Genomic DNA, 13,286 nt, shown 5'->3' on the forward strand with positions numbered 1-13,286 from the left:
TGCAACGCCTACACAGGACAGGTCTTCAGAGGGGGAGGCACGGACAGCAGCAGGGCAGGTTGCAAGAGGCAGTGCGGTGGCCAGGGGTAGAGGCAGGGCCAGACCGAATAATCCACCAACTGTTTCCCAAAGCGCACCCTCGCGCCATGCCACCCTGCAGAGGCCGAGGTGCTCTAAGGTCTGGCAGTTTTTCACAGAGACGCCTGACGACCGACGAACAGTGGTGTGCAACCTTTGTCGCGCAAAGCTCAGCCGGGGAGCCAACACCAACAGCCTCACCACCACCATGCGCAGACATATGATGGCCAAGCACCCCACAAGGTGGGACGAAGGCCGTTCACCGCCTCCGGTTTGCACCCCTGCCTCTCCCCCTGTGCCCCAACCTGCCACTGAGATGCAACCCCCCTCTCAGGACACAGGCACTACCGTCTCCTGGCCTACACCCACACCCTCACCTCCGCTGTCCTCGGCCCCATCCACCAGTGTAGTTCAGCGCACCGTCCAGCCGTCGCTTGCGCAACTGTTGGAGCGCAAGCGCAAGTACGCCGCCACGCACCCGCACGCTCAAACGTTAACCGTCCGCATAGCAAAATTCATCAGCCTTGAGATGCTGCCGTATAGGGTTGTGGAAACGGAGTCCTTCAAAAGTATCATGGAGGCGACGGCCCCGCGCTACTCAGTTCCCAGTCGCCACTACTTTTCCCGATGTGCCGTCCCAGCCCTGCACGACCACGTCTCCCGCAACATTGTACGCGCCCTCACCAACGCGGTTACTGCCACGGTCCACTTAACAACGGACACGTGGACAAGCACAGGCGGGCAGGGCCACTACATCTCCCTGACGGCACATTGGGTGAATTTAGTGGAGGCTGGGACAGAGTCAGAGCCCGGGACCGCTCACGTCCTACCCACCCCCAGAATTGCGGGCCCCAGCTCGGTGGTGGTATCTGCGGAGGTGTATGCTTCCTCCACTAAAGCACCCTCCTCCTCCTCCTCCTCCTCTGTCTCGCAATCAAGATGTGTTAGCAGCAGCATGTCGCCAGCAGTCGGTGTCGCGCGGTGTGGCAGCACAGCGGTGGGCAAGCGTCAGCAGGCCGTGCTGAAACTACTCAGCTTAGGAGATAAGAGGCCCACGGCCCACGAACTGCTGCAGGGTCTGACACAGCAGACCGACCGCTGGCTTGCGCCGCTGAGCCTCCAACCGGGCATGGTCGTGTGTGACAACGGCCGTAACCTGGTGGCGGCTCTGTAGCTCGGCAGCCTCACGCACGTGCCATGCCTGGCCCACGTCTTTAATTTGGTGGTTCAGCGCTTTCTGAAAAGCTACTCACGCTTGTCAGACCTGCTCGTAAAGGTGCGCCGGCTCTGCGCACATTTCCGCAAGTCCCACACGGACGCTGCCACCCTGCGCACCCTGCAACATCGCTTTAATCTGCCAGTGCACCGACTGCTGTGCGACGTGCCCACACGGTGGAACTCTACGCTCCACATGTTGGCCAGGCTCTATGAACAGCGTAGAGCTATAGTCGAATTCCAACTCCAACATGGGCGGCGCAGTGGGAGTCAGCCTCCTCAATTCTTTTCAGAAGAGTGGGCCTGGTTGGCAGACATCTGCCATGTCCTTGGTAATTTTGAGGAGTCTACCCAGGTGGTGAGCGGCGATGCTGCAATCATTAGCGTCACCATTCCTCTGCTATGCATCTTGAGAAATTCCCTGCAAAGCATAAAGGCAGCTGCTTTGTGCTCGGAAACGGGGGCGGTGGAAGACACTATGTCGCTGGATAGTCAGAGCACCCTCCTGTCTATTTCTCAGCGCGTAGAGGAGGAGGAGGAGGAGCATGAGGAGGATGAGGAGGAGGGGGAAGAGACAGCTTGGCCCACTGCTGACGGTACACCGGCTGATTGCCTGTCATCCTTTCAGCGTGTATGGCCTGAGGAGGAGGAGGAGGAGGAGGAGGATCCTGAAAGTGATCTTCCTAGTGAAGACAGCCATGTGTTGCGTACAGGTACCCTGGCACACATGGCTGACTTCATGTTAGGATGCCTTTCTCGTGACCCTCGCGTTGCACGCATTCTGGCCACAACGGATTACTTGGTGTACACACTGCTCAACCCACGCTATAAGGAGAACCTGCCCACTCTCATTCCCGAAGAGGAAAGGGGTTCGAGAGTGTTGCTATACCACAGGACCCTTGCGGACAAGCTGATGGTAAAATTCCCAGCCGACAGCGCTAGTGGCAGAAGGCGCAGTACCGAGGGCAAGGTAGCAGGGGAGGTGCGGAGATCGAGCAGCATGTACATCCCAGGCAGTGAAACAGTCTTTAAGGGCCTGGACAGCTTTATGGCTCCCCACCAAGACTGTGTCACCACTCCCCAGTCAAGGCTGAGTCGGCGGGAGCACTGTAAAAGGATGGTGAGGGAGTACGTAGCCGATCACACGACCGTCCTCCGTGACGCCTCTGCCACCTACAACTACTGGGTGTCGAAGCTGGACACGTGGCCTGAACTAGCGCTGTATGCCCTGGAGGTGCTTGCTTGTCCTGCGGCTAGCGTCTTGTCGGAGAGGGTGTTTAGTGCGGCTGGGGGAATCATCACAGATAAGCGTACCCGCCTGTCAACCGACAGTGCCGACAGGCTAACACTCATCAAGATGAACAAAGCCTGGATTTCCCCAGACTTCTCTTCTCCACCAGCGGACAGCAGCGATACGTAAGCAATACGTAGGCTGCACCCGCGGATGGAAGCTACGTTCTCTCTCACCATCCAAAACGGGGACATTTCTGCTTCATCAATCTGTGTCTAATATTCCTCCTCCTGCTCCTCCTCCTGAAACCTCACGTAATCACGCTGAACGGGCAATTTTTCTTAGGGCCACAAGGCTCACTCATCTAATTTTTCAAAACAATTTTTATATGTTTCAATGCTCTTAAAAGCGTTGAAACTTTAACTTGAACCAATTTTTCGTTAAACTGGGCTGCCTCCAGGCCTAGTTACCACTTAAGCCACATTAACCAAAGCGATTAATGGGTTTCACCTGCCATCTTGGTTGGGCATGGCCAATGTTTACTGAGGTACATTAGTACTGTTGGTACACCAATTTTTTGGGGCCCTCACCTACAGTGTAATCATAGCAATTTGTATGTTCTTCGCCTGCACTCATGGTACAGAAGTGTGTGTGGGGTTGGCCTACACTTTAGCTACATAAATGTAACTTGGGCCTTGGCTATACTAAGGCTACTGAAATGGAACTAAGACTGCGCTCCCACTATACTGCTGCTTCAGAATTGTTACTGGGGCCTGTCTTGAGTGCTACTATTGCTGACATGGAACGAAGACTGCGCTCCCGCTATACTGCTGCTTCGGAATTTTTACTGGGGCCTGTCTTGAGTGCTACTATTGCTGACATGGAACGAAGACTGCGCTCCCGCTATACTGCTGCTTCGGAATTGTTACTGGGGCCTGTCTTGAGTGCTACTATTGCTGACATGGAACGAAGACTGCGCTCCCGCTATACTGCTGCTTCGGAATTGTTACTGGGGCCTGTCTTGAGTGCTACTATTGCTGACATGGAACGAAGACTGCGCTCCCGCTATACTGCTGCTTCGGAATCGTTACTGGGGCCTGTCTTGAGTGCTACTATTGCTGACATGGCACGAAGACTGCGCTCCTCCTATAATGCTGCTAGTGATATGTTAGTGGGGCCTGTCCTAATGCTATGGCTGAAATGTTACGAATTATGGGCTCTGCCTATACCGCTGCTAATGGTATGTCTCTAGGGTGTGGAAACAGAGGCTTCCCAAAGACATGATGGCGGCGAGGCCATTTCCCACCAACGCGGTTACTGTTAAGGTGCATATAACCACGGACACGTGGAGAGGACACGTAGTGCCTCAAAAACATCCCCCTCCTCCTCCAACAGGGAAAACATTCTTGGCAAATGCCTTTGCATTGGTTCGTCTGGTGGCAGTCCAAGAATTTCACCTTTACCGACACTACAAGAGAGCCCCCCCACCATCCCCCCGCCACGGCCCACTTAATCCTGGCCACATTCCGAAAACCAACAAAATAAAACCGCGCTACTAGGTCCGCAGTCACCACCACATTACCACCAACGCGGTTACTGATAAGGTGCATATAACCACGGACACGTGGAGAGGACACGTAGTGCCTCAAAAACATCCCCCTCCTCCTCCAACAGGGAAAACATTCTTGGCAAATGCCTTTGCATTGGTTCGTCTGGTGGCAGTCCAAGAATTTCACCTTTACCGACACTACAAGAGAGCCCCCCCACCATCCCCCCGCCACGGCCCACTTAATCCTGGCCACATTCCGAAAACCAACAAAATAAAACCGCGCTACTAGGTCCGCAGTCACCACCACATTACCACCAACGCGGTTACTGATAAGGTGCATATAACCACGGACACGTGGAGAGGACACGTAGTGCCTCAAAAACATCCCCCTCCTCCTCCAACAGGGAAAACATTCTTGGCAAATGCCTTTGCATTGGTTCGTCTGGTGGCAGTCCAAGAATTTCACCTTTACCGACACTACAAGAGAGCCCCCCCCACCATCCCCCCGCCACGGCCCACTTAATCCTGGCCACATTCCGAAAACCAACAAAATAAAACCGCGCTACTAGGTCCGCAGTCACCACCACATTACCACCAACGCGGTTACTGATAAGGTGCATATAACCACGGACACGTGGAGAGGACACGTAGTGCCTCAAAAACATCCCCCTCCTCCTCCAACAGGGAAAACATTCTTGGCAAATGCCTTTGCATTGGTTCGTCTGGTGGCAGTCCAAGAATTTCACCTTTACCGACACTACAAGAGAGCCCCCCCACCATCCCCCCGCCACGGCCCACTTAATCCTGGCCACATTCCGAAAACCAACAAAATAAAACCGCGCTACTAGGTCCGCAGTCACCACCACATTACCACCAACGCGGTTACTGATAAGGGGCATATAACCACGGACACGTGGAGAGGACACGTAGTGCCTCAAAAACATCCCCCTCCTCCTCCAACAGGGAAAACATTCTTGGCAAATGCCTTTGCATTGGTTCGTCTGGTGGCAGTCCAAGAATTTCACCTTTACCGACACTACAAGAGAGCCCCCCCACCATCCCCCCGCCACGGCCCACTTAATCCTGGCCACATTCCGAAAACCAACAAAATAAAACCGCGCTACTAGGTCCGCAGTCACCACCACATTACCACCAACGCGGTTACTGATAAGGTGCATATAACCACGGACACGTGGAGAGGACACGTAGTGCCTCAAAAACATCCCCCTCCTCCTCCAACAGGGAAAACATTCTTGGCAAATGCCTTTGCATTGGTTCGTCTGGTGGCAGTCCAAGAATTTCACCTTTACCGACACTACAAGAGAGCCCCCCCACCATCCCCCCGCCACGGCCCACTTAATCCTGGCCACATTCCGAAAACCAACAAAATAAAACCGCGCTACTAGGTCCGCAGTCACCACCACATTACCACCAACGCGGTTACTGATAAGGTGCATATAACCACGGACACGTGGAGAGGACACGTAGTGCCTCAAAAACATCCCCCGCCATGGCCAACTTAATCCTGGCCACATTCCGAAAACCAACAAAATACAACCGCGCTACTAGGTCCGCAGTCACCACCACATTACCACCAACGCGGTTACTGTTAAGGTGCATATTACCAGTCTGACTGGGGCATGCAGACACCTTGACAGAATGAATAGTGTGTGGCACATAGGTTCCCCATTGCTATGCCCACGTGTGCAGCTCCTGATGGCGGTGGCACAGGATTATATTTCTCATTGCTTCTGTACAGCATTGTGGGCTATCGCCCCGCCCCTTTTAAAGAGGGTCGCTGCCTAGCCGTGCCAACCCTCTGCAGTGTGTGCCTGCGGTTCCTCCTCATGGCAGACGCACTTCTAAATAGACATGAGGGTGGTGTGGCATTAGGGCAGCTGAAGGCTGCGCAGGGACACTTTGGTGTGCGCTGTGGGGGGGAGGGGGGGCGGTTGGTCAGCATGTAACCCAGGAGAAGTGGCAGCGGAGTGTCATCCAGGCAGTGATTGTGCTTTGTTGTAGCTAGTGTGGTGCTTAGCAAAGGTATGCCATGCTAATGAGGGCTTTTCAGAAGTAAAAGTTTTTGGGAGGGGGGGCCCCACTCTTGCCGCTATTGTGGCTTAATAGTGGGACCTGTGAACTTGAGATGCAGCCCAACACGTAGCCCCTCGCCTGCCCTATCCGTTGCTGTGTCGTTCCCATCACTTTGTTGAATTGCCCAGATTTTCACACATGAAAACCTTAGCGAGCATCGGCGAAATACAAAAATGCTCTGGTCGCCCATTGACTTCAATGGGGTTCGTTATTCGAAACGAACCCTCGAAAATCGCGGGAAGTTCGTTTCGAATAACGAACACCCGAGCATTTTGGTGTTCGCTCATCTCTAGTGTAGATTCAATATTATTCCCACTATGTAAGCCATCTAGCACGTGGAAAGGGATGTAGATGGTAAGCAACTTTTCAGCTTTGAACACTTCTGACTGGTTTATTTATGAATTAAACAGTTTAAAATTAAAATTTAATTTTGTATTCATCATTATATAAAGAATAAAACAACCTTAAGGCATTCTTTTTATGTTATTTAAGGAACACTTAAATTGCATTCACGAACACTACATGGTCGAAAGTATGTGAACATCTGACCAGCAGCCCTATATGATCTTGTTGGTCATCCAATTCTAAAACCATCAGTGTCAATATGGCATTGGGTCCCATTTATCGACTATAAAATGATCAATCACAAATTATCAATAAGATTGAGAAGGACAAACCTCTATGCAGTGCACTCCAGGTCCTCTAAACTAAACTTATCTAAAAGGAGCACAGGGACACAGTCAGGTTGAAACAGAAAAGGGCTTTCACCAAGCTGTTGCCACACAGTTGAAAGCATGCAATTGCCTAAAATATCTTTGAATGCTGTAATATTAAAGGGGTTGCTTGAGTTATTTTATTTTAATCTGTGTTCTCCATGCCCAAACATAATAAAATATCATATAGTCACCTCTCCTGGCTCTCTGCATACCCAGCACTCCAACTCTATGCTCCATGTCAAATGGGTCTGCAGACTGTGGAGGCAGCCTGCGAATAGGGTGTAACAGGCTGCTGCAACCAATCACAAGTCACCGCTCAAACACAGATGTGTGTTATTGACTGCAGTAGCCTGTAAAATCTTGTATACAGGCTGACTGCAGCCTGTAGACACAGTGTTAAAGAGAAGAGTAATGGCTGCAGCACTGGAGCTACTGGGACCTGGGAGAGGTGAATATGGGATATTATGTTTGTACTTTGGGAACATGGATTTTAAAAATAAACAAATTAAGTTGGACAACCCCTTTAACATTACCTGTCACTGGAAATAAGAGTCCCAGCTCATACTCTGAAAAACAGCCCCCTATCATTATCCTCTCCCCCAAATTCTAAGTAAGCACTTTGCATTTGTGTAGGTACTGTAAATTGCTCTCAGCATCCACCAAACCCAGGTTCATCCATAAGACTAACATATAGCAGGGTATGATTCATTGCTCTAGGGGACAAATTGGCTCTGCTCCAGAGTGCAGTGGGGGCATGTTTTATACCACTCCAGCCAACCAGTATTGTCACCAGCACCTCAAGGACAGATGTGAGTGAGACTGAACTGCAAAGAACAGTGGACCACCTGATATTGAATAGCATGAAGACTATCACATACAGTATGGTTACAAGGAGTTAAACCCACTTTTGATCGCAATGAATAATAATGTTTTTCAGGGCTCTAAACTGATAAAAGTGAAAAATATAAAAGAAACGATTTTTAATTCAGGATACTTTCCACTAACATTCAAAAGATCTATTCTCTTTGGTTTCTGGAACGTAAGTAGAGATGAGCAAGCACGCTCATTTCAGGCTGAAGCTCGATCGTGCATTGGTGTTGTCAAGTAGCTGATTACTCAACCGAGCACCATGCAGGCGGGGGGGGGGGGGGCAGGGATGGGGCAGCGGAGGGCGGCGGGGGGGAGCAGGGGGGAGAGAGAGATCTCTCAGTTACTCGACAAGACCAATGCTCGCTCATCTCTAAACTTAAGCTGTGAACGGGTCTTTCTGAAGAGGAGATAAGGAGGAGTAATCACCAAGTGAAGACTTTTTGAATGCAATTACCACTTATAGTGACAAAAAAGTGGAAGAAAGACTGAATCTGCTGAATGCGTTGAAGGGTAGGCACCTACATATATATGCAAATACACACTTAACATTGCCAGCTAGAGACTGATAGTGAGATGATAGTACAATTGTATTATTATTATACAACAGTATATCTAGTTCTAACAAGAAATGTACTCAAAATTAATTTTAATCAAATTATTAAAAAATCCAGGGATGTAGCTAACAGCTCAAGGGCCCTGGTGCAAAAGTTCAGCTCGGGGCCCAGACCTCCCTTTACCGCACTCGATGACTGCTGGCCGTGGTCTGCTTGGAGCTTCCTGCAGCCTCACTGGGTCTCTTAGGAGGTCCACCAATGTAATACTACCAAGAAGGGATGGTGCTAAAGTCTGAAAAGATTAGGGGCCTGAGCTCCAAAACTCATCCATCACCCCCCCTCTTCTACCAGTAAAAATGAAATACACATTATGCCTGTCTGTCTATGATCTATCTATCTATCTATCTGATATCTATCTATCTATCTATCATCTCACAGGCACAATATCTAGTCCAGAGGTTTAGCTCTAGGACACCTCAAAATAATACTGTCACCATATAATAGTCAGACACCAGCTCTACACAGCAATAGTTAGTACAACTGTCGGGGGCATAAGCACATGACAGCTGTCCCAATGACTATAGCTCCTGTGCTTTCACACAGCAGCGATAGTCATTCAGTAAACAGAGTTGGGGTGCACTGGAGATCTCTTCTTTCATTCACTGTAAATAGGCAGTTGTTCAAAGATGAATTAGAAACAAATTACCTTCACAGAGCTTTTGCTTCATAATTTCCCGTATTCTGGATATTGCAATGTAGTCCTCAACATAAAACACATATGTTGATGATGGTTTATTAGCTATTGCTTTAAGTTCACTTTCTTCAATTTCTGAGCCTACACCAATGGCAAAAAGAGTAATTTTATTCCTTCTTGCTTCTTCGGCTATGTATTTGACATCATCTTGAGATTTGCCATCAGTTAAAACTATGGCGATCTTGGTTAGCGGTCGCAAAGACCTAGCAAACAGATTATCAACTGCAAATTGAATTGCATTTCCAGTCCGAGTGTTTCCTCCTAGATATTCGATAGCTTGCATCCTTATGATTAGATCTTCAATTGACTCATGGCGGCCAAGAGGGATTTCGAGAACAGGATAGTCACTATACTGCACTACTCCAACTTGAGTAAACTTCGGTCCAATATCAAAATTGCTTGTAATGTTAACAACCCATTTTTTAAGTATTTCAAAATTTTCAGGACCCACACTCCATGAGCCATCTAGTATGAAAACCAAGTCATTTGGAGCAGTTCTGCAACCTGGTGAAAAAGAGCAAATATGGCAATATTAAAGTACATATAAATGGTATAATATAATCTTCAAAGCTGTGCTTTACTTGAGAAAACAATTTATAACTAGATGAAAACTTGTCATATGTGGTCTCATGCATGGATACACACCGTAGATAGCTATACATTCAAGTGCATCCATTATTGTCCTTTTAAAATATATCTCAGAAAGCAAATGTACAATTTTTTTACCATGGATCACTCTAATATACTCCTCACCATGTAATACTCTAATATAATCCATTCACATTAATAGAGGCCATACATTTGGCTGCATTCTTGTAAATCCATAAACCTCTAAAACATTTTAATTAAGGAGACATAGAGCTCCAAGTTTCTTGCACAAACAAAACTTACTGCATACCATTTCAACAGAGTTCAACATAAGGGCCCAGTCACGCGCGTAAAAATAACCCGTGACCATTCCATTGCCATCCATATGTTGTATCTTTTGTAGGTGCGATTTTTTTCTTTGACGAACACAGTACGAATGGAGTATGAACATTTTTACGCGTGTGACTGAGCCCTCAGGCCGAGTGTCCACGAGCAATTTGTCACAGCGTGATCCACAGCAATAAATCGCACGTGGAGCATGCATGACACGTTTTCATAGGGTAACTACGGAAAGCGCAGCCCAATGTACGCGAGCGGAAAATCGCTCAACTTCTGGCTTCCCTTGTCCATCTGTACTGCAACATGAGACCTCCGGTTGCTGACCCCTGGCTACCCTTCTGACTACGCTAACCTTCTCATCCATCTGTACTGCAAACCAAGACCTCCCATTGCTGACTCCTAGCTTTTTCCTGACTATTTTTCAGACCTGCAGCTACTACACCTGAGGCTCCACTCTAGTGCCTGAAACTGCTACACTGTAGGTTTGTGGTCCGATAAACAGAACTATTAAATTCCAATTGCTATTGTCGAAAACATTCACTTTCCACAATCCAAAATGTTTTTATATCTTTATAAATTCACTAAATAAGCGTTGTTGAACAGACTGAAACCTATATTACTAAAGACAAAGATTAAAATAAAGTGAAGCTCTCTTCATTGGTCAATTGCTAGATTTTCCATATTCCTGCCTTTCTAGTTAGGTATACAGTAATTCAAATAACTGGGACTGTTACAGTCTAGATCCCAGCCTCAGTCATTCTATCTGTCTCAAATTAAAATTAAACATTCTACCCCAGCCACCCTTACCCCTGACATGTTTCACAGGGTGAGCAGTGTCTTCATGGGTCAAATGGCTAAGGTTCTAATCATTTGAATTACTTTATAGCTAGCCAGGGAGGGATATGGCAGATCTAGCAACTGACCAATAAATAGAGCCTTACTTTATTTCAATCTCTTTTTTTAGTATGATAGATTTTAGTTTGTTTAATTGCATATTTAGTAAATTATAAATTAGTGAATAAGGAACTTTTAATCTTGGCACAACCAAATGAATCATCATATGCTTCTATTGTAATCACTTTCCCCATACCCTCACTCTCTTAGCCATTATCAGTATCTTAAACAGGTTGTATCAGATTAGAAAACCAAGGCTGCTTTATTTCAGAAGCAGTGCCATTGTTGACCATGGGTTGTGTGCAGTATTGCAGCTGAGACTCATTTTTTAAACAGGGTTGATCTACTGTCTATACTAGACAATTCCCATGGACATGATTGGCATTACTCTTGTAAAAAAGCAGCCATGTTTTTCTAATCTGATGAAACAGCTTTAAGGCAAACAACTAAAGGCTGCAGCTGCACTACACCTATGTGGTCATCTAGAAAACTATCCTCTCTGTTGTGCTCTTATAATACACTGTTTGGGCACACTTCATTGTGTAATATAGGCTCAGTCACTTCTTGGCAAACCCATTTTAATATAGCTCTTGTAGTCTACTAGTTGTACTGTTTTAAAGCTATTTCAACATTAGCTTACTTTTTAATGCAGTCTTTCTGAGTGTCCTTTGGCATTCATTTTGACCCAACTTTTGTCTTGCCTCTGGTATTTAAGTCTCATTGCTGAATGGATCTTAGTAGGCTATTATTATTTGCTATGGTTCCCACATGGACAGCTTCCATTGAAGTCAATGGAAGCCGTTCCAATCCGTGGCCCATCCACAATTCCACGGGAAAGCAGGAGATTTACATCCACAGTGTAGACCCGGACATGTAAGTACTGTCCTTGGCTGCGGGCAGGGTCGGATTCCGCTGCGGGTTCCCGCATGTGGAATCCGGCCGTCCGTGGACATGAGGCTAAAATTAGGGGAACAAATTATAACATTAGTAGCAGTGAGCTTGTCCATGCTACACAACCAGGCTGACGTAATAGAGGGCATATTTTGGACTACAAAACTACAAGTAGAAGTAGATGGCCCAGTAGTTTTATAATGGGTGTTTCATAGTACAGTGCCATACTACTACCATAGGGTAAGATTCATACTACCCACAACACTGTTATTTTTTATTATTCCATACAAATCTTTTTAACAGGACTTATAGAAAATACTATAGAGGCAAATCCCTATTGAAGGTACAGCGTCTTACAATCTGTTTTTACTTTTTATTTTACCAGCTCTTTATTTTGGGTTATTTTTGTATTTGTGAACCTACAACTTTAAGCCTATGTAAGTCTTAATTGATTATTTTTCCACTTCATTCCTTACGGGGATACAGTTTCAGCTACATACCTGTTATTATCTGTTAAAATGGAATGATCACATCTCACTTGTCTTTTTGTAGACTTTCATAAAAATGAGTTTTGCTGCCATCAAGAATTATTTAATAATCTAAATTCCTAAAACTGCAGTGCAAAATTGAAATGGAAAGTAAGGTACATTGAAAGAATAGAGGCGACTGCCAATGCATTTCACCAGACAAAAGAATTGCCCTAAATAAAGTCAGCGCACACCCACAAAAACAAGAAGGTGTCCAATTCACAAGGGAAACTGAAGCATATCATCTCTTTTCACATTTTGCTAACATCTGTGAATGCTATTTTAGGTGTCATACTGGATTATTTGCTCGGCTCCTGCCCTATTTTTCGTTATTTTAAATTTTACACATGTAGATTAAGCAAAAAAATAACTATTGCTGACCTGTAGCTCTGAAGCTATTGAGGAACTACACACAAAACCAAACCTTTGCAAGTTATATCAACTATATACATGGGAAAGATTTGAGTGCTATTATTTTATGTCTTGTTGAGTTATGATATTCCAACAATGTTATGAATATTCCTCAGCAATTAACTTGGTGATAAAAAACCTTACAAACCTTATAGGACCAGTGATCATTGGGCTTGTAACGTGAAGAATGGAAATGTAAAAATAATTTCCAAACCTCATTTGTTACCACAAAGTACAGTTTTGGGCCATTTCCATAATTATTGCCATGCACAGGATGGTTGTTCTCTAAATTCTGAATGAAGTTTGGGTAATATGCTAAGTTAAAATAAGTAATACTTCTTAGTGTATCTTTAACTGTCTTAACCATCTTCACTACTGGTCTATTACCATTGTACAGCAATGGTTACAGCTTTTAGTTGTTATCAATGAAAGTCTTGAGCTCCCAAGAAGTAAAACCAGCATTATTTGTCAAGGTAAATAACTAAAAATATTTTTTTCCAAGAAAGATCAGACAAAAGTGATATGAAGTCTGGACCAATGCTTTTTAAATACTTTCTAAAGAAGAATGGTTTGCC

General features: G+C 46.3%; 1 protein-coding gene across 1 annotated transcript in view; it reads right to left on the reverse strand.

Moving 5' to 3' along the window:
* COL21A1 (collagen type XXI alpha 1 chain) overlaps window positions 1–13,286 on the reverse strand; it is a 294,411-nt gene that overhangs the window by 186,665 nt on the left and 94,460 nt on the right. Inside the window, exon 3 of the mRNA XM_066603971.1 lies at window positions 9,014–9,565. Coding sequence (XP_066460068.1) covers window positions 9,014–9,565 — 552 coding nt within the window. The remainder of the gene's footprint in view (window positions 1–9,013; window positions 9,566–13,286) is intronic.

This window comes from Eleutherodactylus coqui, chromosome 1, assembly GCF_035609145.1.
Source record: "Eleutherodactylus coqui strain aEleCoq1 chromosome 1, aEleCoq1.hap1, whole genome shotgun sequence".
Classification (NCBI taxonomy): domain Eukaryota; kingdom Metazoa; phylum Chordata; class Amphibia; order Anura; family Eleutherodactylidae; genus Eleutherodactylus; species Eleutherodactylus coqui.